General features: G+C 52.3%; 2 protein-coding genes and 1 long non-coding RNA gene across 4 annotated transcripts in view; 1 reads left to right on the top strand and 2 right to left on the bottom strand.

Annotated features, from left to right (window-relative positions):
* LOC105479532 (nucleolar protein 9) overlaps positions 1–5,399 on the bottom strand; it is a 36,001-nt gene extending 30,602 nt beyond the window's left edge. For both annotated transcript variants that reach the window (XR_011606196.1, XM_011737532.3), the window contains exons 1-2: positions 4,994–5,399; positions 372–591 (exon numbers count right to left, since the gene is read on the bottom strand). Coding sequence is in view for 1 of the 2 variants with exons in the window: in XM_011737532.3 (XP_011735834.1) it covers positions 372–591; positions 4,994–5,383 (610 nt within the window). In the remaining variant the exon portion in view is untranslated. The remainder of the gene's footprint in view (positions 1–371; positions 592–4,993) is intronic.
* A 501-nt stretch (positions 5,400–5,900) lies between these two features.
* Positions 5,901–27,402, top strand: LOC105479495 (taste 1 receptor member 1). The gene is made up of 6 exons (XM_011737491.3): positions 5,901–6,450; positions 18,203–18,509; positions 22,575–23,336; positions 24,338–24,550; positions 24,873–24,993; positions 26,299–27,402. The coding sequence occupies exons 1-6, from the start codon at positions 6,260–6,262 to the stop codon at positions 27,228–27,230; spliced, it is 2,526 nt and encodes an 841-aa protein (XP_011735793.1). The 5' UTR covers positions 5,901–6,259; the 3' UTR covers positions 27,231–27,402.
* LOC112426349 (uncharacterized) lies at positions 8,860–26,849 on the bottom strand. The gene is made up of 2 exons (XR_003017634.2): positions 26,708–26,849; positions 8,860–9,433 (listed from the first exon to the last, which is right to left on the bottom strand). It is a non-coding gene; the product is annotated as an uncharacterized lncRNA (long non-coding RNA).
* Positions 27,403–27,524: the final 122 nt, after the last annotated feature.

The following is a 27,524-nucleotide window of genomic DNA, read 5'->3' as shown; positions in this document are numbered from 1 at the left end:
ATTTTTATTTTTATTTATTTATTTTGAAAAGGAGTCTTACTCTGTCGCCCAGGCTGGAGTGCAGTGGCGCGATCTCCACTCACTGCAAGCTCCGCCTCCCAGGTTCACGCCATTCTCCTGCCTCAGCCTCCCGAGTAGCTGGGGCTACAGGCGCCCGCCACCACGCGTGGCTAATTTTTTTTTGTATTTTTAGTAGAGACAGGGTTTCACTGTGTTAGCCAGGATGGTCTCGATCTGACCTCGTGATCCGCCCACGTCAGCCTCCCAAAGTGCTGGGATTACAGGCGTGAGCCACTGTGCTCGGCCCTAAAAATTATTAATTAGTATTAGCACAGTAGGCCCTCAGTAAATTACCCAGTTCTTTTCATTACCAAGGTTAAGATGAGATTTGAGCAAATTCCGGGCTTCCCTTTTGAGTTCTTTCTTGCTTTTCTCAGGCAACGAGTAATGAAGTGCATGGATACTCAAGCAAGAGTGAGTATACACAGAGAAGATGTCTCGGGCAGGCTGGCCTTGGCTGATGGTAAAACCAAATACCTGCACCTGGCCATAGAGGCAGGTCACACGGCAGATGCCACTGAAAGTAAAACCCTAGCATGGAAAGAAAACAGAAAGAACAAACATTATACATCCTGTCACTAATGACTGAAATATTCTAAAATCTTTTTTTTTCTTTTTTCTTTCTTTTTTTTTTTTTTGAGACAGAGTTTCACTCTTGTTGCCCAGGCTGGAGTGCAACGGCGCTATCTCGGCTCACTGCAACTTCCGCCTCCCAGGTTCAAGTATCTCCTGCGAGTAGCTGGGATTACTCGCATGTGCCACCATGCTCGGCTAATTTTGTATTTTTAGTAGAGACGGGGTTTCTCCATGTTGGTCAGGCTGGTCTCGAACTCCCGACCTCAGGTGATCCACCAGCCTTGGCCTCCCAAAGTGCTGGGATTACAGGCATGAGCCACCGCACCTGGCCAGATTCTAAAATCTTAACTTGCTATTCACACATTAAAAGGCAGGTAAGGCCAGGCACAGTGGCTCACACTCGTGAAGCTGAGGCAGGAGGATCACTTGAGCCCAGGAGCTCAAGATCAGCCTGGGCAACAGAGACCTCTGTTTACAAAACATTTAAAAATTAGCAGGGTGCAGTGGCATGCATCTGTGGTCCTAGTTAGTTGGGAGGCTGAGATGGGTGGACTGCTTGAGTCTCGGAGGTAGAGGCTGCAGTGAGCCATAATTACACCACTCCACTCCATCAGTAATAAATATTGGGCCAGGCACGGTGGCTCACGCCAGTAACCCCGCAACTCTGGGAGAAGGAAGTGGGATCACTTGAGGCCAGGAGTTTGAGACCAGCCTGGACAACATGGCAAATCCCCCAGCACCCCGCTCCCACTGCCACCATCTCTACTAAAACTACAAAAATTAGCTGGGCATGTGCCTGTAATCCCAGCTACTCCAGAGGGTGAGGCATGAGAATCACTTGAACCCAGAGGCAAAGGTTGCAGTGAGCTAAGATTATGCCGGTACACTGCAGCCTGGGTGACAGTGATACTGTCTCAAAAATAAATAAATAAATAAATAAATAAAAATTAAATAAAATAAAAAATTTTAAAAGGCTGCAGTCATAAACAGGAATGAGATCACGTCCTTTGCAGGGACATGGATGGAGCTAGAAGCCGTTATCCTCAGCAAACTCATTCAGGTACAGAAAATCAAATATTGGCCGGGCATAGTGGCTCACGTCTGTAATCCCAGCATTTGGGAGGCCGAGGCGAGCAGATCACAATGTCAGGAGATCGAGACCATCCTGGCTAACACGGTGAAATTCCATCGCTATTAAAAAAAATAGAAAACAATTGGCCAGGTGTGGTGGCGGGCACCTGTAGTCCCAGCTACTAGGGAGGCTGAGGCAGAAGAATGGCGTGAACCCAGGAGGCGGAGCTTGCAGTGAGCCGAGATTGCACCACTGCACTCCAGCCTGGGTGGCAGAGTGAGAGGAAGGAGAGAGGGAGGGAGGGGAAAAGAAAGGAAGGAGGGGGAGGGAGAGAGGGGAAAAGGAAGGAAAGAAAGGAAAAGGAAAAGAGAGAGCTGGGCACAGTGGCTCATGCCTGTAATCTCAGCACTTTGAGAGGCCTAGGTGGGCGGATCACCTGAGGTCAGGATTTTGAGACCAGCCTGGTCTGCCTCGGCCTCCCAAAGTGCTGGCATTACAAGCGTGAGCCACCGCGCCCGGCCCTTCCTTTCTTCCTTTCTTTCTAGAGTAGCTGGGATTACAGAAGTGTGCCATCACACTCAGCTAATTTTTGTACTTTTAGTAGAGATGAGGTTTCACCATGTTGGTCAGGCTGGTCCCAAACTTCTGACCTCAGGTGATCTGCCAGCTTCAGCCTCCCAAAGTGCTGCGATTACAGGTGTGAGCCACCGTGCCCGGCCCATACTTTATGTTTTTAACCTTAGATCATACCCCATGGCAGCTACAGAGAGAGCATGGTGACTGTGAACTCGGCTCTCTGCTCCTGGTTCAGACAGACTCTACCACTCTGTCCTTTTAAAGACCCACAGCTTGCCAAGTCTCTTCCAGAACTTCCTGGGTTCTGTCTTCCCTCCAGCATTAGACAGGGAATCTCCCAGAAATGGCGTCCATGTTAAGAATCAGGCTGCCTGAGTTTGACTCCTAGCTCTCCCTCTACTGTGTAAGTTACCCAACCTCAGTCTCTTCATCTGTAAACATACTTAGAGATAGGGGCAACTACTCCATAAGAGAGCTGGATGTTTAAATGGGTTCAAAGCCTAAAACACTTAGAACCCTTAAATCCTGGAATTTCTGAGCTCTCAGTAACTGCAATCCTTTTTTTTTTTTTTTTTTTTTTTTTGAGACGGAGTCTCGCTGTGCCTCCCAGGCTGGAGTGCAGTGGCGCGATCTCGGCTCACTGCAAGCTCCGCCTCCCGGGTTCACGCCATTCTCCCGCCTCAGCCTCCGAGTAGCTGGGACTACAGGCGCCCACCACCGCGCCCGGCTAATTTTTTTTTTTTGTATTTTTAGTAGAGACGGGGTTTCACCGTGTTAGCCAGGATGGTCTTGATCTCCTGACCTCGTGATCCTCCCGTCTCGGCCTCCCAAAGTGCTGGGATTACAGGCTTGAGCCACCGCGCCCGGCCTGCAATCCTTTTTTTTTTTTAACTATTAAGATCCCTTTCAGGGTTCCAGGTGCAGTGGTTCACACCTGTAATCCCAGCACTTTGGGAGGCTGAGGCCGGTGGATCACAAGGTCAGGAGATTGAGACTATCCTGGCTAACATGGTGAAACCCCATCTCTACTAAAAATACAAAAATATAGCCGGGTGAGGTGGCACGCGCCTGTAGTCCCAGCTACTCGGGAGACTGAGCCAGGGGAATTGCTTCAACCCGGGATGTGGAGGTTGCAGTGAGCCCAGAGACCGCGCCACTGCATTCCAGTCTGGCCTCAAAGCAAGACTAGGTCTCAAAAAAAAAAAAAAAAAAAAAAAAAATCCCTTTCAGGGCCGGGCAACGCGGTTCCGGCCTGTAAGCCCAGCACTTCGGAGGCCGAGGCGGGTGGGTCACTTGAGGTCAGCCTGGCCAACATGGAGAAACCTCATCTCTACTAAAAATACAAAAATTAGACCGGGGGCAGTGGCTCACGCCTGTAATCCCAGCACTTTAGGAGGTGGATCACCTGAGGTTAGGAGTTCGAGATGAGCCTGACCAACAGGGTGAAACCCCGTCTCTATTAAAAATACGAAAATTGGCCGGGCGCGGTGGCTCAAGCCTGTAATCCCAGCACTTTGGGAGGCCGAGACGGGCGGATCATGAGGTCAGGAGATCGAGACCATCCTGGCGAACACGGTGAAACCCCGTCTCGGCCGGGCGCGGTGGCTCAAGCCTGTAATCCCAGCACTTTGGGAGGCCGAGACGGGCGGATCACGAGGCCAGGAGATCGAGAGACGATCCCGGCTAACACGGTGAAACCCCGTCTCTACTAAAAAATACAAAAAAAAAAACTAGCCGGGCGAGGTGGCGAGCGCCTGTAGTCCCAGCTACTCGGGAGGCTGAGGCAGGAGAACGGGGTAAACCCGGGAGGCGGAGCTTGCAGTGAGCTGAGATCCGGCCACTGCACTCCAGCCTGGGTGACAGAGCAAGACTCCGTCTCAAAAAAAAAAAAAAAAAAAAAAAAGAAACCCCGTCTCTACTAAAAAATACAAAAAACTAGCCGGTCGAGGTGGCAGGTGCCTGTAGTCCCAGCTACTCAGGAGGCTGAGGCAGGAGAATGGCATAAACCCGGGAGGCGGAGCTTGCAGTGAGCTGAGATCCGGCCACTGCACTCCAGCCAGGGCGACAGAGCGAGACTCCGTATCAAAAAAAAAAAAAAAAAAAAAAAAAAAATCCAAAAATTAGCTGGGCGTGGTGGCGAGCACCTGTAATTCCAGCTACTTGGGAGGCTGAGGCGGGACAATCACTTGAACTCTGGAGGCAGAGGTTGCAGTGAGCTGAGACTACGCCACTACACTCCAGCCTGGGCGACAAGAGTGAAACTCCGTCTCAAAGAAAATACAAATAAAAATACAAAAATTAGCCGGGCGAGGTGGCGCACTCCTGTAGTCCTAGCTACTCAGGAGGCTGAGGCACGAGAAGCACTTGAGACGGGGGGCGGAGGCTGCAGTGAGCCGAGATCGCGCCACTGCACTCCAATCTGGGGAACAGAGTGAGACTGTGTCAAAATAAAATAAAATAAAATAAAATAATAAATAAATAAATAAAGTCCCTTTAGCTCTTAAGGCCTAGGGACCCCTTAGCAGGGTACCTGTTACTTTGCTGCTTAGGAGAGCCTAGTTGCCAGCACCAAGAAGATGGACTTGAATCCGACTGACAGCCAGAGAAGAGGCCCGGGGGACTACGGTCCTCTCCTACCCTGCAGCTCTCCTGGGGCTGCCTCTCTAGCCCCCCTGCCTTCGGGGACTCCTGCCGGCGTCCCCTACCTACCTGCTCAACCGGCAGCAGCAGTAACGCACGGCCCGGGCCCACTGGCCGCACCGGCGGGATAAGGAGAGGCCGGCGGCAACTCGAGGCGGATTCGAATTCGGATTCGGGTTCGGAGGCCGGGGTCGGGCTAGGGATCGGGCTGGGGGTCGCGGTCTTGGGTCTCCCGGCCGCCGCCGCGCGCGACACCTGACGGGCTCCCTCCCTCCAGTCCACGCCGGCCGCCTGGGCTTGCAGTAATCGCCGCCGTAGGCGCCGCCGACCGCACCAGCGCAGGGTCCCGAGCCGGCGGCGGGGCCGGCGGCTGAGGATGAGCTGGGGCCGGGCCTTGCGGGCCCGCAGCCAAGTGGAACGGCAGGAACCCCGCTTTAGCAGCAACCCCGAGTCCGCCATGCTGGGTACTGGGCCCCTACCGCGCGATAATCTCGCGAGATCCCGTCGCTCCTCCCCTCTGCCCGCCCAGCTGCCGAAAGGAGCGGCCTCGGAGCCGCCAGCGTCCTCTGCCGACAACCTCCGGAAGCACACTAGGAGGCCCCTGCCGGCCTGGTCGAGGGGCTCCACCGAGGACTCCGTTTACATTATGCAAATTCCCTACCCCAGCCGGTCGGAGAGGGAAAGTCAGAAACCTCGCGACCAGTCATGGGCCACCTCTCCGGAAATCCACCGGGGTTTTTTTTTTTTTTCTCCTGCAGAAAAAGCTTTAGGATTGGCAGTTTAAACAAAACATGGCTATTTGCATACCTTAGGTTTGCATGCATTTGTCTCGAAGTGAGCAACCCTGGGTAACGAGGCGAAAGTATATGACGATTTGCTCAGAATCTTATTGTCAGAAAACTGGAGTCTGGGGTAAGGGGTTGTCGACTCAAAGCTGTGTCTCATTTAGGAAACTGAGGCACAGGTAAAAAGTTCTAAAACCTCACAATACTGGGAGAAGTTGTGTTCCAGCCTCCCACCTTGCCCCAAAATGCCAGGGCTCCCTTTCTAAGCCAGGTGAAGTCACAGAGCGTGGACAGAACCCACAACCGTCCAGAGGAAGGGTCACTGGGTGCCACCTGGTTTGCATCTGTGCCTTTGTCCTGCCCAGTTCCTGAGTTGGACCGCAGGCCCGGAATGTCAAGGCAAACAGTCCTGCTTCAGCCACTGGGCTCCAAGTCCCACCCCTTTCGGGGGCATGAAGTTAGGAAGCATCCGGCAGCTGCCTTCTATTTAAGCAACTGGCCTCCTTAGAGGCCACTCCTTGGCCATGCCGGGCACGGGCGTCTGGCCAGCATGCTGCTCTGCACAGCTTGCCTGGTTGGCCTGCAGCTTCTCATTTCCTGCTGCTGGGCCTTTGCCTGCCATAGCACTGAGCCTTCTCCTGACTTCACCCTCCCCGGGGATTACCTCCTGGCAGGCCTGTTCCCTCTCCATTCTGGCTGTCTGCAGGTGAGGCACAGACCCGAAGTGACCCTGTGTGACAGGTGAGTGAGGGGTCAGCAGAGCCACACTTAGTGGGACCCCTGGCTATAGGACCCCTCTGCCTGCCATCCTCAGCCAGGACCTTGCCTCTGCCTTTGCCACCTGAACTGTCTCTAGGCCTTGTCATCAATCCGCTTGCCACCTGAGTGCTGGCTAGACCTTCCTAGACACTTCAGCCAGCTTCCAATTATTTCGCCCTTGCTGTTAGAATGTGTTGTAACTCCATTGAAATTGGTTCTTGACTTTGTACTGTACCTAGATGGCCAGGCCTAAGCAAGGGTGTCCTTTTCCCTCTTCTATCTTCTCTCCACTCCTACCCATGTTCAAAGCTCCCTAGAGTCCCAGATGACAAGTATGGTTCTCCATAGGGTGGCAAGGTAAGACACATCCCATTAGATGCTTTAGGAGCTTAGGTTGGTGCCATCGTAAAGTCAACAATCTAGGTAGAGGGGAACTACTGCTTTTATTTATTTATATTTTATTATTTTTTTATTTTTTTGAGATGGAGTCTCGCTCTGTCATCCAGGCTGGAGTGCAGTGGCACAATCTTGACTCACTGGAACCTCCTCCTCCTGGGCTTAAGTGATTCTCATGCCTTAGCATCGGGAGTAGCTGGAATTATAGGTGTGTGCCACCACATCTGGCTACATTTTTGTATTTTTCGTAGAGACAGGGGTTTCACCACGTTGGTCAGGCTAGTCTCGAACTCCCAACCTCAGGTAATCTGCCTACCTCGGCCTCCCAAAGCACTGGGATTATGAGTGTGAGCCACCACGCCCAGCCTGCTTTTCTTTTCTTTCCTTTTTTTTTTTGTTTGAGACCGAGTCTTGCTCTGTTGCCCAGGCTGGAGTGCAGTGGCACTATCTCGGCTCACGGCAAGCTCCGCCTCCCGGGTTCACGCCATTCTCCTGCCTCAGCCTCCCGAGTAGCTGGGACTACAGGTGCCCACCACCTCGCCCGGCTAGTTTTTTGTATTTTTCAGTAGAGACGGGGTTTCACCGTGTTAGCCAGGTTGGTCTCGATCTCTTGACCTCATGATCCGCCCACCTCGGCCTCCCAAAGTGCTGGGATTACAGGCATAAGCCACTGAGCCCAGCCCCATTTTTTGTACTTTTAATCAAGACAGGGTTTCAGCCAGGCATGGTAGCTCACGCCTGTAATCTTAGCACTTTGGAAGGCTGAGGAGGGCGGATCACCAAGTTAAGAGATCGAGACCATCCTGGCTAACATGGTGAAACCCCGTCTCTACTGAAAACACAAAAAATTAGACGGGTGTGGTGGTGGGCGCCTGTAGTCCCAGCTACTCGGGAGGCTGAGGCAGGAGAATGGCGTGAACCCAGGAGACAGAGCTTGCAGTGAGCCTAGATTGTGCCACTGCACTCCAGCCTGGGCAACAGAGCAAGACTCCATCTCAAAATAAATAAATAAATAAATACATAAAGACAGAGTTTCACTATGTTGGCCAGGCTGGTCTCGAACTCCTGGCCTCAAGTGATCCATCGACCTTGGCCTCCCAAAGTGCTGGGATTACAGTCGTGATCCGCTATGCCCAGCCAGAAGGTATTTTTTAGATTTAGTAAACATTTACATCAATAGAATTGAGCTGGGCACGGCGGCTCACGCCTGTAATCCAAGCAACTTTGGGGGGCTGAGGCAGGTGGATTGCCTGAGCTCAGGTGTTCGAGACCAGCCTGGGCAACATAGTGAAACCTTGTCTCTACTAAAATACAAAAAAATTAGCTGGGAGTGGTGGCATGCGCCTGTAATCCCAGTTACTTGGGAGGCTGAGGAAGGATAATTGCTTGAACCTGGGAGGTGGAGGTTGCAGTGAGCAGAGATCACACCATTGCACTGGTCAACGTGTGAAACCCCGTCTCTAGTAAAAATACGAAAATTAGATGGATGTGTGGGTGCACACCTGCAATCCCAGCTACTCTGGAGGCTGAAGCAGGAGAATTGCTTGAACTGGGATTGGGGGCGTGGAGGTTGCAGTGAGCCGAGATCGTGCCATTACACTCCAGCCTGGGCAACAAGGCAACAAGAGTGAAATTTCATGTCAAAAAAAAAAAAAGAGGGAGAAAGAGAGAAAAAAAAAAGCCAGGTGCGGTGGTTCAGTGTAATCCCAGCACTTTGGGAGGCCAAGGTGGGCAGATCACCTGAGGTCAGGAGTTCCAGACAGCCTGACCAACATGGAGAAATCCCCTCTCTATTAAATATACAAAATTAGCCGGGCATGGTGGCATATACCTGTAATCCCGGCTACTCGGGAGACTGAGGCCGGAGAATCACTTGAACCCGGGAGGCAGAGGTTGCAGTGAGGCGAGATTGTGCGATTGCACCACAGCCTGGGCAACAAGAGCAAAACTCCATCTTGTAAAGTTAGCCGAGAGAAAGAATGAGTAGACCCAAAGTCAGGCAAGCAAGTTTATTAACCTGCTGGGCTGCCCCACAGCAATCCGAGGAAGCAGCAGCCCGGGCTTACAGACTAGAGGGTATAAGTATATTTTAGGGAGGGCGCAGGGGCGCCTAGGGGCTGTTTCTGGGTAAAACCACTTCCTGGTTGATGGGCAGATGTTGGGGGAAAAAACAACAGCTGGGGAACATCTGCCTTGGCGGAGGACCTGTAGGCGGTGAGAAAAAGAGGGGACAGAGAAAAACGGGGTGGGGAAAACATCCGCCTTGGCGGAGGGCCTTTGCTGGGTTGGGTCCCTAACATTCCAGCCTTTAATAGGTAATAGAGAAGGGGTGGCGTTGCCTTCTGACTGCTTCTAGCTGAAGAGGGGCGATGTTTATGGAGAAAGGCTGTGGGGTTGGTACAGTTGTTCTTGAAGCCGCTGGTATTCTTGAAGTAGCATCATGTCTTGTACTGACCCATCGAGAGCGAGCGAGGGCTGTTAGCACGTTGTCACCTCTCACCATGGGCGAAGGCTCTAATACGGTCCCGTAAAAACTGGGTAAGGAGATGTAGGAGGCACGGGCCAAATGCTAAAAGGAGAAAAAGGGTTATGGCAGGACCCAGGAGGGGCATTAGCCAGGGTGCCTAGGGGTTACGAAACCTCTGGGGCCAGGAGTCTGAAGGGCGCTGCCTGATTTCAGAAGCCCTTTCATTTAAGCGTCAGGCTGCATCTCGTACTAGTCCTGACTGGTTAGTATAGAAACAGCACTTGTCTCCTAAGAAGATGCACAGTCCACTTTTTTCGGCAGTGAGGAGATCTAAACCTCAACGGTTTTGAAGTGACACTGCTGCTAAAGAGTCTATTCAGGGCTGGGCATGGTGGTTCACGCCTGTAATCCCAGCACTTTGAGAGGCCGAGGTGGGCGGATCACAAGGTCAGGAGATCGAGACCATCCTGGCTAACACGGTGAAGCCCCGTCTCTACGAAAAATACAAAAAATTAGCTGGGCATGGTGGCAGGTGCCTGTGGTCCCAGCTACTTGGGAGGCTGAGGCAGGAGAATGGCCTGAATCTGGGAGGCGGAGCTTGCAGGGAGCCCAGGTGGCGCCATTGCACTCCAGCCTGGGCAACAGAGCGAGACTCTGTCTCAAAAAAAAAAAAAAAAGTCTATTTGGGACTGGAGAATAAGGATAGATTCAGCTATGTCTTGTAGGTTGTCCAAGCGATCTTTTGAGAGAGCGTGATAGTAGGACAGAGAGGTGGACAAGTGTTGGGGTGATAAGGCCCAACACCAGGCCGTGGGGGCTACGAAGTCCAGCGGAGTCAAAGGAATAAGAAAAGACGAGAGGCCGGGCGCGGTGGCTCAAGCCTGTAATCCCAGCACTTTGGGAGGCCGAGACGGGCGGATCACGAGGTCAGGAGATCGAGACCATCCTGGCTAACACGGTGAAACCCCGTCTCTACTAAAAAATACAAAAAAAAACTAGCCGGGCGAGGTGGCGGGCGCCTGTAGTCCCAGCTACTCGGGAGGCTGAGGCAGGAGAATGGTCTAAACCCGGGAGGCGGAGCTTGCAGTGAGCTGAGATCCGGCCACTGCACCCCAGCCTGGGCGACAGAGCAAGACTCTGTCTCAAAAAAAAAAAAAAAAAAAAAAAAAAAAAAAAAGAAAAGACGAGAGAAAGTGGGACCAGGGGACCAACTCTAGTATGGAGGCTGCGAAGGACCTGAGCTCTGGGAGCCCATGCTGTTTATTGGTGATCAAACAAAGAAACAGGTGGCGAGGATGTGGGGGTTGAAAGGAAGCACTGTATCAAGTGCATGAGCTGCAGCTGTGAGGGTGTAGCATTTTTTTCTTTGAAACATATGGCTACTTGAGATAATGGGAGTGCTAGAAGCAAGGAGCCAGCAAGTCTAGAAACATTCCAAAGGCCACGAGGGTTTTTTTCTTTTCTTTGTTTTTTTGAGACAGAGTCTTGCTCCCTTGCGCAGGCTAGACTGTAATGGTGCAATCTTGGCTCACTGCAAGCTCCGCCTCCCAGGTTCACGCCATTCTCCTGCCTCAGCTTCTCGAGTAGCTGGGACTACAGGCGCCCGCCACCACTCTCGGGAGTTTCTCCATGTTAGCCAGTATGGTCTCAATCTTCTGACCTAGTGATCCGCCCTCCTCGGCCTCCCAAAGTGCTGGGATTACAGACGTGAGCCACGGCGCCCGGCCAGGCCATGAGGGGTTTTAGACCCTGGACCCTGGACATTTTCCAAGACTCTTTTACATTATGTCAGACATGCAAGCCTGCCTCAGCTTCTCTCCCATCACTCAGCTTTTCTCCCAACAGACAAGCCTGCTATCCTTGTTCCTGTTGCAGTAGTAATTCCTAGTCCTATAAGCAGGCGTATTAGCTGTATAGCTCTGCGTTGACGGACTCGAGCTTTAATAGGGATTGGTAAACTCTGATTTCCAGGGGCAATGTCAATTTTGGGGTTTAAGAAGACTAGGGTGCAGGTGCCAGTCCAATTGGTAGGGAGGCAGACATAGGTTGAGGTTCCACACAAGAAAGATATACCTTGGCTGGGCAGAAAGAACTGGTTATGTATACTGAAAAAGCATGTGAGTTTATTGTTTTCATTCTCCCACATGCCTAGAGTGCTTGCTAAGGCGGCTCCAGTGAGTGGCAGAAAAGGAGTTGCAGGGATAATTGGAGTGGCTCCTCGTGTTTTATTCTCCCATTGGAGAAAGAATTGTTTTGTGTCTACCAGGAGCCATTCGAAAGAGTAATTGAAAGAGGGTATAAAGAGGCATTTGGCCGGGAGGGGAGCCATGCTGCAAGAGGTCCATGGGTGAATGGCCATACAGCCTGTATGTCTGCCATTACAAAATCTTGACTGTTTAGTAAAGAGCTGGTGGTGACTTTTGGGGGTCCTGAAAAGTGGACAAGTTGTTTAAACTCGGCCGTTTTGGCGACCTTAAAATTTTGGTGGGCCGGGCGCGGTGGCTCAAGCCTGTAATCCCAGCACTTTGGGAGGCCGAGACGGGCGGATCACAAGGTCAGGAGATCCAGACCATCCTGGCTAACACAGTGAAACCCCGTCTCTACTGAAAAATACAAAAAACTAGCCGGGCGAGGTGGCGGGTGCCTGTAGTCCCAGCTATTGGGGAGGCTGAGGCAGGAGAATGGCATAAATCCGGGAGGTGGAGCTTGCAGTGAGCTGAGATCCGGCCACTGCACTCCAGTCTGGGCGACAGAGCGAGACTCCATCTCAAAAAAAAAAAAAAAAAAAAAATTTTGGTGGTCGTTTGGGGCTTGAAGCTGTAAGGTATGGTTACATTGATGGGACAGTAGGTGACCTAAAGGCAGACCTGAGGGCAGGTTACATTGGATACACACAGGGGCTTAGAAAGTCAGACCGGTGTCAGTGGTCGCAGGGCTTGTCAAGAATGGGCTTGTCATTACTTGTATATTGGGTAAGGCTGGAGATATAGGAGCGTAAAAGTTGTACTATGCGCCCTGTCAGAGTGTTTTTTGTCATATCTATGACAGAAAATTTAGCCAATGACTGCATGTCTAAAAGTTGTAAAGGGCTTTTCCCTTCATAACGGGGGTGATAGGTTAACTTAGTAAGAACCCAGTCTTTTGAGGGAACAGGGGTGGCAACATAGGTGGTGGTTAATAGGGAGATACAAAGCCAGCAGTCTTCTGCTAGGATGGGGTTGGACTGGTTTAGTAGGGAGGGAGTTAAGCTAAGGGTCTTGTAGAGGTAGCTGGGTAGTATTGGAAGGGGAGGTGTGGCTATGTGGGGCAGCCAATGGATTAGGAGAGTTAGATAGGCAAAGAGTAAGTAGGAAAGTAAATAAGTGCATTTCATCTGGGGAAAAGTCATATAGGGTGCCTTGAAAGAGGAGGTCATCTATCCACTCTAAAAGAGAGTCCAGAGTGGGAGTTTGGAGCTGAAACCAGGAGATGTCTTGGTGGAGAGGATGAAGAGGGTGAAGTGGCAAGGTAGGCAGGAACAGGGCATTTGAGAGAAATCAGGAATGTACTTGCGCTTGTCAGGAGGAGAAAGAGCAGTCTGGGTATTGTTTAAGTGTCTCCTTTATGGACAGGCATGAGGCAGAGTTTAGTTGGGCCAAGGAGGGTACTGGAGAATTGGCGGAAGGCAATAGGTGGGTCAGCTGTAGGCGGATCAGTTGTAGGAGCCCTTTTTAATCTAGAAAGTTGGTACCAAGAAGCATGTCCTGAGAGTTTGGCTGCAGTGGGGATTGTGAGGATGATGTGGAAAGGGGCTTCCCACTTAGACCTGGGGCTGGTCGGGTTAAGAGTTTTTAAGAAGACATGCTTTCCTGGAAGGAGAGTCTGGTTGGTGGAGCCTTCATGGGGTTTTGGGAGGGCCTGGTCAGCTTGTTCACGGAGGAGATGGTGGATGAGAGAGAGTGTTGGGAGGTATTCTCCTAGCTGAGAGTTAGAAGGGGGCCTGTTTTGTAAGAGGAAAGGGCGTCCATACATTAACTCAAATGGACTGAGGAAAGAGGGTGCTTTTGGGCTGGCTCTGATGTATACTAGGGCTATGGGCAGAAGGGAGGTCCAGCATTTTGGACTTCAAGAGTGAGTTTGGTTAACTGAGTTTTTTTTTTTTTTTTTTTGAGACGGAGTCTTGCTCTGTAGCCCAGGCTGGAGTGCAGTGGCCGGATCTCAGCTCACTGCAAGCTCCGCCTCCCGGGTTCACGCCATTCTCCTGCCTCAGCCTCCCGAGTAGCTGGGACTACAGGCGCCCGCCACCTCGCCCGGCTAGTTTTTTGTATTTTTTAGTAGAGACGGGGTTTCACCGTGTTAGCCAGGATGGTCTCGATCTCCTGACCTCGTGATCCGCCCGTCTCGGCCTCCCAAAGTGCTGGGATTACAGGCTTGAGCCACCGCGCCCGGCCTGGTTAACTGAGTTTTAAGGACGCCATTTGCCCTTTCAACTTTTCCTGATGACTGGGGTTGATATGGGATATGGAGGCGCCACTGGACACTGAGGGACTGAGAAACCTGTTGGCTGATTTGGGAGATGAAGCTAGGAGTTGGACTCCTAATTATGTTACTGTTGGGGTGGAGAGTTGTACTTTGGAGGGGGAGACCCTATACGCTTTGTTAGCAAGAAAGTTTAGAAGGGTAATAGTGTGAGTCTGAGAGTCTTCTAGGGAGGGACTACAGAGGAGGAGGTCATCCACATATTGAAGAAGACGGCTGGGGGAAAGGTCTAAGGAGGTAAGGTCTTGGGCTAGGGCTTGCCCAAAGAAATGAGGACTATCCCTGAAGCCTTGGGGAAGGACAGTCCATGTGAGTTGCTGTGATTGGAGGGTGTCAGGGTCAGCCCAGGTGAAGGCAAAGAGGTTTTGGGAATCAGGATGTAGGGGAATGGTAAAGAAGGCATCTTTTAGGTCAATAGCAGTGTAGTGGGTGGTATTGGAGGGGATGAGAGAGAGAAGTGTATACAGGTTAGGGACTACAGGGTGAATATGGAGGATGGCCTGATTAATGGCTCGGAAGTCTTGAATGAGTTGGTATGAGCCGTCTGAGTTTTTAACAGGGAGGATGGGGATGTTACATGGAGAGTGTGTTGGCTGAAGAATACCATGTGAGCAGAGCTTGTTTACGATGGGCTGTAGACCCTTTTGGTGGGTTAGAGAAATGGGGTATTGGGGGATATTGGAGAATTTGGAGGGGTCTTTTAGCTGGATTTTGATGGGGTCATAGTGAGCAGTTAGGGAAGGGGTGGTAGTATCCTACAGTATTGAGTTCATAAGAGAGGAAGGAAGTGGGTGCCGGGGAGAGGGGTCAGGGACTGGACTGGAGGAGAGGAGTAGGAGGGACTCAGGTCCTCCTACTTTCTTGTTGGGGGAGACAAGAAAAGGTGATACAAGCCTTGAATTTGGCAAAAAGTCTCAGCCTAGAATGGGGATGGGGCAATGAGGCATGATACGGAAAGACTGTGAGAAAATGGCATTGAATAGGGAATAAGTAAGAGGTCTGGTGGCACTTGGATGCTAGATGAGTCTGTCAACCCCCACAACTGAGATTGAGAAGGGAGAATTGGTACTGAGAATTCAGGCAAGGCTGAGTAGGTGGCCCTGGTATTGATTAAAAAGGAGATTGGTGGCTGGGCGCGGTGGCTCAAGCCTGTAATCCCAGCACTTTGGGGGGCTGAGATGGGCGGATCACAAGGTCAGGAGATCGAGACCATCCTGGCTAACACGGTGAAACCCTGTCTCTACTAAAAAATACAAAAAACTAGCTGGGCAAGGTGGCGGGCGCCTGTAGTCCCAGCTACTCGGGAGGCTGAGGCAGGAGAATGGCATAAACCCGGGAGGCAGAGCTTGCAATGAGCTGAGATCCAGCCACTGCACTCCAGCCTGGGCGACAGAGCGAGAGTCCGTCTCAAAAAATAAATAAATAAATAAATAAAGGAGATTGGCTTGCCTGCTACTAGCATAGTTACCCTGGGCTCTGATGCATTGATGGCAGTTGGGGCTGGGGGCCCTGCGACTTGTCCGTTCTCAGAAGCTAGGTCAAGGAGTTGCAGGAGTGTAAGCGATTCTTCACTTTTTGTCTCGCTGAAGGGGAGGTGGTTCTGAGGTGCAGGCTTTTCTGTCCATCTGTTGAGATGACGGTCAGACTTCTAGTGGCCTGTCTGCTGGCAGACTGGGCAAGGGCTCTTCAGCACTTGTGGGTTAGGACATGCCTGCGCCCAGTGGCCATCTTTGCCACACTTAAAGCAGCGCCTGGGAGGATTACTGCTATCAGGTCTTTTGTGCCCTTGGGTACTATGGCTATGTTGACAGATAGCCACAGCTAGAAGCTGGTATTTAGCGTGATCTCTCTCTTTAGGCTCTATCTAATTTACTTTGCTCATCCCTGTTATTGAAGACTTTGAAAGCCAGGTTAAGGAGGTCTTGTGAGGTTTGAGGGCCATCTTCAGCCTTTTTAAGTTTGCGCCAGGTGTCGGGGCAGATTGGGAGATAAAACAGGTATTAAGAACAACAGTTCTTTCTCGGGAGGAAGGGTCGATGCAAGTATATTTTTGGAGAGCCTCTGTAAGGCGGGAAAGGAATTGGGCAGGATTTTCATCTGCCTTTTGGGAAATGTCTTAAGGTTTTCAAAATTTACAGCCTTATGGGCAGCTTTGTTAAGGCCTGCAATGAGGCAGGTAATCATATGGTTACGGGATGCCCGGCCAGGGTCTGTGGGTTGGTACTCCCAGGAAGGCTCTTCCTGGGGAACAGCAGTGACTCCTATGGGCTTAGTAGGATCTTGCCGATGAAGACTGGTGGCGTGTGCCTGGGCTGCGAGACACAATCTTTCCTTCTTTTCTGGAAGGAGGGTGGAAGAGAGGATGATGTAGAGATCATGCCAAGTGAGTTCATAAGATGGGGTAAGATATTTAAATTATTTGTTATAAGTTTTGGAATTGGAGCAGAGGGACCCAAGATGTTTTCCAATTTGGGAGAGGTCAGAGAGGGAGAAAGGGACGTGGACACGGACAATCCCCTCAGCTCCTGGCACTTCCCGGAGGGAACGTGAGGGGGCTGGTTAAGGGGCATGTTGGGACTGAGAACGGGTAAGGGGTAGAGACGGTGAGGATTCGGAGTCAGAGGCAGGGTGGTTGGAGAGAGGGGGAGAAGGGGGCAGAATAGGAACGGTGACATAAGGTGGGGAATTCGGGTGGTTTAATGGAGGACCATGATGGTGGCGAGGAGGGGGAAATTGGCGGGGTTAAAAGAAGAGGAGTCATTGACTGGGGCTGTAGGAAGAGTGGCAGAGGGCAAGTTGGGTTTGGAGCAGGCGAGGAGGATTTGGAAAGTAGAACAGGACTGGCAGAGAGAAGGGTGGCTACAGAGAGTGAAGAAAGCCTGAACATAAGGAATCCCGGACCATTTCCCATTGCGGTGGCAAAAGTTGTCTAAGTCTTTAAGTACGCTGAAATTGAAAGTGCCGTTTTCGGGCCATTGGGAGCTATTGTCTAATCTGTATTGAGGCCAGGCAGTATTAGAGTAGAAAAGCAGCTTCTTAGGATGGACCTTTGAATGGAGCCTGAGGACATTGAGGTTGCAGAGAAGATACCCAAGAGGGGTGGTCTTAGGAAGCGTAGAATGAGAAACTCCTATGGTGAATGGAGAGGGGTGGGTAGGGGAAGAAGAGACTGCCGGTCAACAAGGATGGCAGGAGAGGGTGTCCCCTGTCCTGGAAGCCCTGTCCAGAATAGAGGAGGTAGCCACTGAGTCAGGCATCCCTGAAATGGAGAAGCCAGAGGCCTGGAGGCCAGAGGAAGCCCTTGGTTGCCAACAATGGGAGAGTCCGAGAAATCCTCCAGGTCTTCGGCAGGTTCGGGAAGGGGAGGGTGGCCAGGAGAGAGGTGGGATGAGGGGGAAAGGCTCTAGCACACAGCCCGTGAGGAGGGAGGGAAGGAGAGAGTGAGAGAGAGAGAGAGAGAGAGAGAGAGAGAGACAGAAAGTCCTCTGGGGACTCCCGGCCAGAGCCTACCCATTCCTGGGTTTCGGCACCAAAATATAAGGTTAGCCGAGAGAAAGAACGAGTAGACCCAAAGTCAGGCAAGCAAGTTTATTAACCTGCTGGGCTGCTCCACAGCAATCAGAGGAGGCAGCAGCCCAGGCTTAAAGACTAGGGGGTGTAAGTATATTTTAGGGAGGGAGTGGGAGCTGTTTCTGGGTAAAGCCACATCCTGGTTGATGGGTAGATGTTAGGAGAAAAAAACAACAGCTGGGGAACATCCGCCTTGGCAGAGGGCCTGCAGGTGGTGAGAAAAGCAGGAGATGAAGAAAAACAAACAGGTGGGGGGAGGGAACATCTGCCTTGGCAGAGGGCCTTTGCTGGGTTGGGTCCCTAACACATCTCAAAAAAAAAAAAAAAAAAAAAAAGCCTGAAGTTTCTGTATAAGGAGGGACTTGAGGGAATTCTGCCTCCATAGCATCTTAGGACTGAGGAGCATAGTAACATCAATTCTTTACAGAATGTCCAGCCTGCTGGTCTGTCCTGCAAAATTTGAACTTGCCAGCCCTCACAATGTGACCCAATTCCTTAAACTAAATTTCTCACTCACTCTCTCTCTCTGGAGAACACTGACTAATGTAGCAGGTTTCTCTGCTCCAGGACCTCAGGACCTTTTTGATGCTAATATGCTTCTCCATCAGGGCCAGCTTGTTCCTCCTGCTGAGCTTCAGAGCCCTTGTTGAAGTTGTGGTTTGGGGAACTGGACCGATGACCTCAAAGGTTCCCTTCTACCCCCAAGCCTCAGAGTCTAGGAGGCCAGAGGGTTTCAGCAGGGCCTTGTCCTTCTTAGCTCTCTCTGCTTGGCTTTCTCCACAGGACTGGTAGCTTCAATGAGCATGGCTACCACCTCTTCCAGGCTATGCGGCTTGGGGTTGAGGAGATAAACAACTCCACGACACTGCTGCCCAACGTCACCCTGGGGTACCAGCTGTATGATGTGTGCTCTGACTCTGCCAATGTGTACGCCACGCTGAGCGTGCTCTCCCTACCAGGGCCACACCACATAGAGCTCCAAGGAGACCTTCTCCGCTATTCCCCTAAGGTGTTGGCGGTGATTGGGCCTGACACCACCAACCGTGCTGCCACCACAGCCGCCCTGCTGAGCCCTTTCCTGATGCCCCTGGTAAGCTGGAGCCTCAGACCTTTGCCCATCTCCCTTCAGGCAAGTCTGGGCTGGGGCATGTGGGCAAGAGCTGCTGTCCCCTCAAGGTTGCCTGCCCCCGGATCTCTTGGGTGGTCACTGCTCTTTAGTCACAAGTCAGGGGTCCCTGCCCAGCATGGTTCTGGCCCCAGCCTTCCAGATCCCTGCCTCCACTCTCATGGGAAAACCCATTCTCCTTGGGAACTGCTGCCACTCAGCTGCACCCCTACTGCCCTCCACTCCCCTCCTCCCTCCAGAGGTTCCATTGCCTTTGTTAGGAATGGACACCCTGGACGGGCACTGTGGCTCATGCCTGTAATCCCTTGGGGAGGCTGGGCAGATCTCTTGAGGCCAGGAGTTTGAGACCAGCCTGGCCAATATGGCAAAACCCCATCTCTACTAAAAATACAAAAGTTAACCGAGAGTGGTGGTGTGTGCCTGTAATCCCAGCTACTCGGGAGGCTGAGGCAGGAGAATTGCTGGAACCTGGGAGGTGGAGATTGCAGTGAGCCAAGATTGTGCCACTGCACTCAAGCCTAGGTGACAGAGTGATGCCTTGTCCCCCCCCCACCACCCCCAAAAAAGGACACCCTTTGCTTCCCACCCCATAGACTGCTCCACATCATCCCAGTCTCTCCTGACTGCCTTTCCTTCTTCCTTCCTGGCTCAGAGGTGCTGACATCCCTCACCTTGCTGAGATCAGTCCTGTCCCTGTGCTTATTCTTGCCCTGTACCTTGGACCACAGCCCCTCCTTGGCTTATGGATTCTTCCCCATGGGTTTCTGCCTGGCCTGTGGTTGCCGTCATCCCTCTCCCTCCTCTAGGCTCTCTACACTGAGCACTGACTCTCTGCCCCTTCCCATGGAAGCTTCCTGCTGGCTTCTCCCTCCCCTCATTGCCTCTCAGCCCCTGAGGGCTGCCCCCGCCACTCTTGCTTTTGCTGTGAGCTGGGGCACCTTCTAGGTCTCCAAATCCTACTTTGCAGTCCTTCTTTATCTTAGGTGACTTCTTTTTTTTTTTTTTTTTTTTTTTTTTTTTTTTGAGACGGAGTCTGGCTCTGTCGTCCAGGCTGGAGTGCAGTGGCCGGATCTCAGCTCACTGCAAGCTCCGCCTCCCGGGTTTACGCCATTCTCCTGGCTCAGCCTCCCGAGTAGCTGGGACTACAGGCGCCCGCCACCTCGCCCGGCTAGTTTTTTTTGTATTTTTTAGTAAAGACAGGGTTTCACCATGTTAGCCAGGATGGTCTCGATCTCTTGACCTCGTGATCCGCCCGTCTCGGCCTCCCAAAGTGCTGGGATTACAGGCTTGAGCCACCGCGCCCGGCCCTTTTTTTTTTTTTTTTTGAGACGGAGTCTCACTCTGTCGCCCAGGCTACAGTACAGTGGCGTGATCTCGGCTCACTGCAAGCTCCGCTTCCAGGGTTCACGCCATTTTCCTGCCTCGGCCTCCTGAGTAGCTGGGACTACAGGTGCCTGCCACCACACCTGGCTAATTTTTTGTAATTTTAGTAGAGACAGGGTTTCACCATGTTAGCCAGGATGGTCTTGATCTCCTGACCTCGTGCCAGCCTCAGCCTCCCAAAGTGCTGGGATTACAGGTGTGAGCTACGGCACCCGGCCTATCTTAGGTGAATTCTTTGTGATTTTTTTTTTTTTTTTTTTTGAGACAGTCTCACTCTGATGCCCAGGCTGGAGTGCAGTGGCACAATGTTGGCTCACTGTCTCCCAGGCTCAAGCGATCCTCCCACTTCATACTCCCAAGTAGCTGGGCCCACAGGCATGTGCCACCATGCCTGGCTAATTTTTGTATTTTTTGTAGAGATGGAGGTCTCACTATGTTGCCTAGACTGGCCTGGAACTCCTGGGCTCAAGCAATCCACCTGCCTTGGCCTCCCAAAGTGATGAGATTACAGGCATGAGCCACCATGCCCTTTGTGACATTTTAGACCAGTCCTCCTATGAGAGTCTTTCCTTGGAATTTATGCCCCCCCAGCCCCCTACCCGTGCCTGGCTTTCACTTGCAGCCCTTCTCTCCTCTTGTCCCACTTCCTCTGAAGAGGCAGGTGATTCCCCGGAGCAAGTTTCACCCTCCTCTCCTCCCCTTTTCCAGTTCCCAGGCAGGCTGTGGGCTTGTGGCTTAACTTCCCATTCTCAGTCCCCTCCCCTCTGATCTGAGCCCCTGATGCTGGCCCAACCTCACCATATCATGGACCCAGCAGAGCGCAGATTGACCTTACCTCCCTACACAACAAAAGCCTCTTTTCTTCCTGTATTGGCCCCATCCCTCTGGTGGAGGGTAGTGATGGAGCAGCCATCACCCGAGTCCTGCCCACTGCCGCTCCTCGTTGCCCTGCTCCCCATCTTTCGTCCTCTCTGGCCTCCTTTTCCACTGCCACAGCCACAGCTGGAATTCAGACCAGCATTATCTCTCAACTAGATTCTTCCATCAGTGTCCTAAGGCTTCCCCCTGGTTCTAGTCTTGAATCTTTTCTAACTCATTCCTCACTGAAGTCAGAGATATGCTCATAAAATGCAAGTCCTGGCCACTGTGGCTCACACCTGTAATCCCAGCACTTTGGAAGGCTGAGATGGGCAGTTCATGAGGTCAGGAGTTGGAAACCAGCCTGGCCAACGTGGTGAAACTAAAAATGCAAAAATTAGCTGGTGGTGGTGGCAGGCACCTGTAATCCCAGCTACTCAGGAGGCTGAGGCAGGAGAATTTCTTGAACCCAGGAGGTAGGTGTTGCACTGAGCCGAGATCGTGCCACCGCACTCCAGCCTGGGCGATAGAGCAAGACTCTGTCTCAGAAAAAAAAAAGAAAAAATGTAAGTCCGAACATAGCACTTCTCTGCGGATGTCCTTAGGGCCTCCCTGTAGCTTATAGCAAAGGATGCCCCCAACCTTTTTGGCATCAGGGACTGGTTTTGTGGAAGACAATTTTTCTATGGACAGGTGTGTGAGGGGTTGGTTTCAGGATGATTCAAGTGCATTACATTTATTGTGCACTTATTTATATTATTACATTGTTTTATTTATATAAATAAATACATAAATTATATATATATATATATATATTTTTTTTTTTTTTTTGAGACGGAGTCTCGCTCTGTCGCCCAGGCTGGAGTGCAGTGGCGTGATCTCGGCTCACTGCAACCTCCACCTCCCGGGTTCAAGCAATTCTCCTGCCTCAGCCTCCGAAGTAGCTGGGAGTACAGGCACTCACCACCATGCCCGGCTAATTTGTGTATTTTTTAGCAGAGACGGGGTTTTGCCATATGGCCAGGCTGGTCTCAAACTCCTGACCTCGTGATCCGCCCACCTCGGCCTCCCAACGATATTGGGATTACAGGCGTGAGCCACTGCACCTGGCCATCGTGTATTAATATAATAAAATAATTCTACAACTCCCCATCATGTAGAATCAGTGGGAGCCCTGAGCTTGTTTTCCTGCAACTAGATGGTCCCATCTGGGGGTGACGGGAGACAGTGACAGGTCATCAGACATTAGATTCTCATAAGTAGCGCGCAACCCAGATCCCTCACATGTGCAGTTCACAGTAGAGTTCACGCTCCTACAAGAATCTGATGCTGCTGCTGATCTGACAGGAAGGGAGCAGCTGTAAATACAGATGAAGCTTTGCTTACTCACAAGCTGCTCACCTCCTCCTGTGAGGCACGGTTCCTAACAGGCCACTGACCTAACTTCTACCCTGACCTACACATGCTTCTCTTCTTCCTTGCAAACTGCCTCCAGCGGAAGTCCCTGAAGGTCCCCAAACACACCAGACTATTTTACTCCTATGCAAGTTTTGTCTCCTTTGCTTGGAATGCATCCCCTCCCCTCTTGTTCCCAGGCAGATTCCCACTCCTCCCCCACAACCCGCCCTGGTGGAGCCTTCACAGGTGATTTGTCAGTGTCACAGGGTGAATGGTGCTCTCCTGGTCTCCCCTGCTCCCTGCATCCCCACACCCAGCACAGGCCCAGGCATTGGGGGGCCTTCAGTGGAGACTTATGCCACTGAACTGGCTGAATGGCACCTCCCACAGATCAGCTATGGGGCCAGCAGTGAGACGCTCAGCGTGAAGCGGCAGTATCCCTCTTTCCTGCGCACCATCCCCAACGACAAGTACCAGGTGGAGACCATGGTGCTGCTGCTGCACAGGTTCCGGTGGACCTGGATCTCTCTGGTTGGCAGCAGTGGCGACTATGGGCAGCTAGGGGTGCAGGCACTGGAGAAGCAGGCCACTGATCAGGGGATCTGCATTGCTTTCAAGGACATCGTGCCCTTCTCTGCCCAGGTAGGCGATCAGAGGATGCAGCGCCTGATGCGCCACCTGGCCCAGGCCACGGCCACCGTTGTGGTCGTTTTTTCCAACCGGCCGTTGGCCAGGGTGTTTTTCGAGTCCGTGGTGCTAGCCAACCTGACTGGCAAGGTGTGGGTCGCCTCAGAGGCCTGGGTCCTCTCCAGGCACATCACTGGGGTGCCCGGGATCCAGCGCATTGGGACGGTGCTGGGCGTGGCCATCCAGAAGAGGACTGTCCCTGGCCTGAAGGCATTTGAAGAAGCCTATGCCCGGGCAGACAAGGGAGCCCCTAGGCCTTGCCACAAGAGCTCCTGCTGCAGCAGCAATCAGGTCTGCAGAGAATGTGAAGCTTTCACGGCACACACGATGCCCAAGCTCAAAGGCTTCTCCATGAGTTCTGCCTACAACGCGTACCGGGCTGTGTATGCAGTGGCCCATGGCCTCCACCAGCTCCTGGGCTGTGCCTCTGGAGTTTGTTCCAGGGGCCGAGTCTACCCCTGGCAGGTAAGAGAGCCCACCCCAGCACCTTCTGTTGGAGAGAACAGCCAATCCTGAGACAAGCAGAGTGGGCACTCTCTGGTCACCCTAAATGCCAAGGGTGATAAATGCGACTAACTTATGGACTGTTTTTTTTTGAGACAGAATCTGGCTCTGTTGCCCAGGCTGCAGTGCAGTGATGCGATCTCAGCTCACTGAAACTTCCACCTTCTGGGTTCAAGTGATTCTCCTGCCTCGGCCTCCTGAGTAGCTGGGATTACAAGCACCCACCATCACGCCTAGCTAATTTTTCTTTTTTTTTTTTGAGACGGAGTCTCGCTCTGTTGCCCAGGCTGGAATGCAGTGGCGCGATCTCGGCTCACTGCAAGCTCTGCCTCCCAGGTTCACACCATTCTCCTGCCTCAGCCTCCCAAGTAGCTGGGACTACAGGCGCCTGCCACGACGCCTGGCTAATGTTTTTGTGTTTTTAGTAGAGACAGGGTTTCACCATGATAGCTAGGATGGTCTCGATCTCCTGACCTCGTGATCTGCCTGTCTCTGCCTCCCAAAGTGCTAGGATTACAGGCGTGAACCACTGTGCCCGGCCTAATTTTTGTATTTTTAGTAGAGATGGGGTTTCACCACGTTGGCCAAGCTGGTCTCGAACTCCTGGCATCAAGTGATCCTCCCGCTTCAGCCTCCCAAAATGCTGGGATTACAGGCGTGAGCTCTCTTCTCTTAGACAGATCTTTCTCTCTGATCCTTACTTTCTCTCACCCACTGTGTCTTGGAAGTGTCAAGTGACGAGGTCCAGAGCTAAAACTGTCTGTAAAGGAGCCTTTGTTAGAGGCCTCCTCTCAGGAGGTTGGTGGGGAGGGTTGAGGGGCTTCCTAAGAAGGAAGGGACTATACCTTCCCGATGGGCTGAAACCACCAGGATGGAAACCCAGGAAGCCCCCAGGCCCTTGCTTCTGGGACCATGTAGGTCTGTGCTGTCTATGGTGGCTTTGTGATATGTGTTTCTTTCAGCTTTTGGAGCAGATCCACAAGGTGAATTTCCTTCTACACAAGGACACTGTGATGTTTAATGACAATGGAGACCCCCTCAGTAGCTATAACATAATTGCCTGGGACTGGAGTGGGCCGAAGTGGACCTTCACAGTCCTCGGTTCCTCCACATGGTCTCCAGTTCAGCTAGACATAAATGAGACCAAAATCCAGTGGCATGGAAAGGACAACCAGGTAATGGGGATGTGGTCATTCACCAGGTAACTGCCTTATGGGCAGCCTAGAGTCTGGGTGTGATGCTGACACAGTGTACAGGGAGCAGGAGGGGGACCCCAGGGGTCCAGCTGCCACCACTCTACCCATCCTGGCCAGGGAAGCAGGGAAGACATTCCATAGGCGAGTGTGCAGAAGCCCTGGGGTGGAAGTTCACATGACCAGGGGCCCTGCCCTGGGAGTGAGCCGTGAGGGCAGATGCACAGAGATTCTGTTTTCTGTTCCACATGTGAGTTGTCCTTTGACTTGGGCCCCTATGTGTGGCCCCTCTGGCTTCTTACAGGTGCCTAAGTCTGTGTGTTCCAGTGACTGTCTTGAAGGGCACCAGCGAGTGGTTACAGGTTTCCATCCTTGTTGCTTTGAGTGTGTGCCCTGTGGGGCTGGGACCTTCCTTAACAAGAGTGGTGAGTGGGCAATGGAGCAGGCGAGCTACCCAGCACTCCCGGGGGCTGCACGGTGGAGGGAGGCCTCCCTTGGTCCCCATGTGCACATGCCCTGCCTCTGAACCAGGGCCCAGTCACTTGGCTGCCAGTTAGCTTCAGGTTGGAGGACTCCTGCTACCAGACAGAATTCTGATAAAGAGAATCAGCCACTGGGTGCAGTGGCTCATGCCTGTAACCCCAGCACTTTGGGAGGCCAAGGCGGGCGGATGACCTGAGGATCAGGAGTTCAAGACCCGCCTGAGCAACATGGTGAAACCCCATCTCTACTAAAAATACAAAAAAAATTAGCTGGGTGTTGTGGCGCATGCCTGTAATCCGAGCTATTCGGGAAGATGAGGCAGGAGAATCTCTTGAACCCGGGAGGCAGAGGTTGTGGTGAGCTAAGATTGCACCATTGCACTCCAGCCTGGGCAACAAAAGCAAAACTCCATCTGAAAAAAAAAAAAAAGAAAAAGAAAAAGAAAGAATCAGCCAACTGAAATCCTTAGACTGAGGTGTGTTCTCTATTAGACAGCTGTCATCACAACTCCTACAAATGCAATCGTATCCTGAATTCAACCTCTTTCTCTAAATGAATGTAGCTATTGTTCCCTTTGTGCCCTCTTGTCCTACTGTCCCTTCTGTTGCCCATGCCAAAGACAGCTAGCTCCTTGAACAGCTTGGCCTGAATACAGATACTAGCATGTCTGCAACAGAGAAAAAAAACAGCATTCCCCATCCAGCAATGCAAGATCAAGAACAGAGAGCAAATTAAATAGCTAAGGACTCATGTCCTTCGTTGGTGTCCAGGGGCCACATTCTTTCCTTTCACCATCTCTGTAGGGACAGGAATACTTCCCTTCTGTCCTCAGAGGGTCAGGACTCAGAGAAACCACAGAGCAGCAGCTAAGGAAAATGGTTCATGGAAATGCTGGAGAGAGAGAGGGGTTAAAATGCCCTCCCTTGGGAGCAGGCTGCTCCCATTGGATCGTAGCCTCTCTGTTATGTGGGCAGAGCTACCAGGGTAAGGTCCTCCCTAGGGTTTGCAAAACCCTCATGGGATCATGAGCCATATAGAACTGACCTGTGGGTCTCCAGTGTGTAATTAACACAGGCATTTTGAGGAAATGCTTGGCCTCAGGCCCCACTCCCGGCTACCCCCATCCCACCATGCCTAGCACAGTCTAGCTGCCTGGGTACAATTCTCCCAGTATCTTGCAGGCCCCTATTTCCTATTCCTACTCTGCTCATCTGGCTCTCAGGAACCTTCTTGGCCTTCCCTTTCAGACCTCTACAGATGCCAGCCTTGTGGGAAAGAAGAGTGGGCACCTGAGGGAAGCCAGACCTGCTTCCCACGCACTGTGGTGTTTTTGGCTTGTCAAGAGCACACCTCTTGGGTGCTGCTGGCAGCTAACACACTGCTGCTGCTGTTGCTGCTTGGGACTGCTGGCCTGTTTGCCTGGCACCTAGACACCCCTGTGGTGAGGTCAGCAGGGGGCCGCCTGTGCTTTCTTATGCTGGGCTCCCTGGCAGCAGGTAGCGGCAGCCTCTATGGCTTCTTTGGGGAGCCCACGAGGCCTGCATGCTTGCTGCGCCAGGCCCTCTTTGCCCTTGGTTTCACCATCTTCCTGTCCTGCCTGACAGTTCGCTCCTTCCAACTAATCATCATCTTCAAGTTTTCCGCCAAGGCACCTACCTTCTACCGCGTCTGGGTCCAAAACCATGGTGCTGGCCTGTTTGTGATGATCAGCTCAGCGGCTCAGCTGCTTATCTGTCTAACTTGGCTGGTGGTGTGGACTCCACTGCCCACTAGGGAATACCAGCGCTTCCCCCATCTGGTGATGCTTGAGTGCACAGAGGCCAACTCCCTGGGCTTCATACTGGCCTTTCTCTACAATGGCCTTCTCTCCATCAGTGCCTTTGCCTGCAGCTACCTGGGCAAGGACTTGCCAGAGAACTACAACGAGGCCAAATGTGTCACCTTCAGCCTGCTCTTCAACTTCATGTCCTGGATCGCCTTCTTCACCACGGCTAGTGTCTACGACGGCAAGTATCTGCCCGCGGTCAACATGCTGGCTGGGCTGAGCAGCCTGAGCAGCGGCTTCGGCGGGTATTTTCTGCCCAAGTGCTACGTGATCCTCTGCCGCCCAGACCTCAACAGCACAGAGCACTTCCAGGCCTCCATTCAGGACTACACGAGGCACCGCGGCTCCACCTGACCAGTGGGGTCAGCAGGCATAGCTGGTAGCTTTCTCTGTCCTGAGGGTCGAAGGTCAAGCAGGCCAGGGCTGTTTGGGAGGCCTTTGGGCACCTCAGTCTGGGGTTGGGACGTGTAAGCGCCCGGGAGAGCCCAGACCAGGCTCCGGGCTGCCAATAAAGAAGTGAAATGCGTATCTGGTCTCCTGTCGGGGAAGAGGGTGAGGTGCCGCGGATTCAAGTCTGAACCCAGAACCTGGAAAAGGCTTGGTGCCCAGCTTGACGTTGCTAGGCAACCCCGGAGGCGGGCCCAGCGC

The sequence above is a fragment of the Macaca nemestrina genome, chromosome 1 (genome assembly GCF_043159975.1).
Source record: "Macaca nemestrina isolate mMacNem1 chromosome 1, mMacNem.hap1, whole genome shotgun sequence".
NCBI classification, from domain to species: Eukaryota; Metazoa; Chordata; class Mammalia; order Primates; family Cercopithecidae; genus Macaca; species Macaca nemestrina.
This window is presented reverse-complemented; position numbering and strand designations above follow the sequence as displayed.

Excerpts from the sequence above, each read along its gene's own strand:
- LOC105479495 (XM_011737491.3), top strand. The coding sequence starts at position 6,260 with ATGCTGCTCTGCACAGCTTGCCTGGTTGGCCTGCAGCTTCTCATTTCC. Across the intron at positions 6,451-18,202 it reads GAAGTGACCCTGTGTGACAG|GACTGGTAGCTTCAATGAGC; the intron begins GTGAGTGAGGGG and ends CTTTCTCCACAG. Across the intron at positions 24,551-24,872 it reads GGCATGGAAAGGACAACCAG|GTGCCTAAGTCTGTGTGTTC; the intron begins GTAATGGGGATG and ends GGCTTCTTACAG.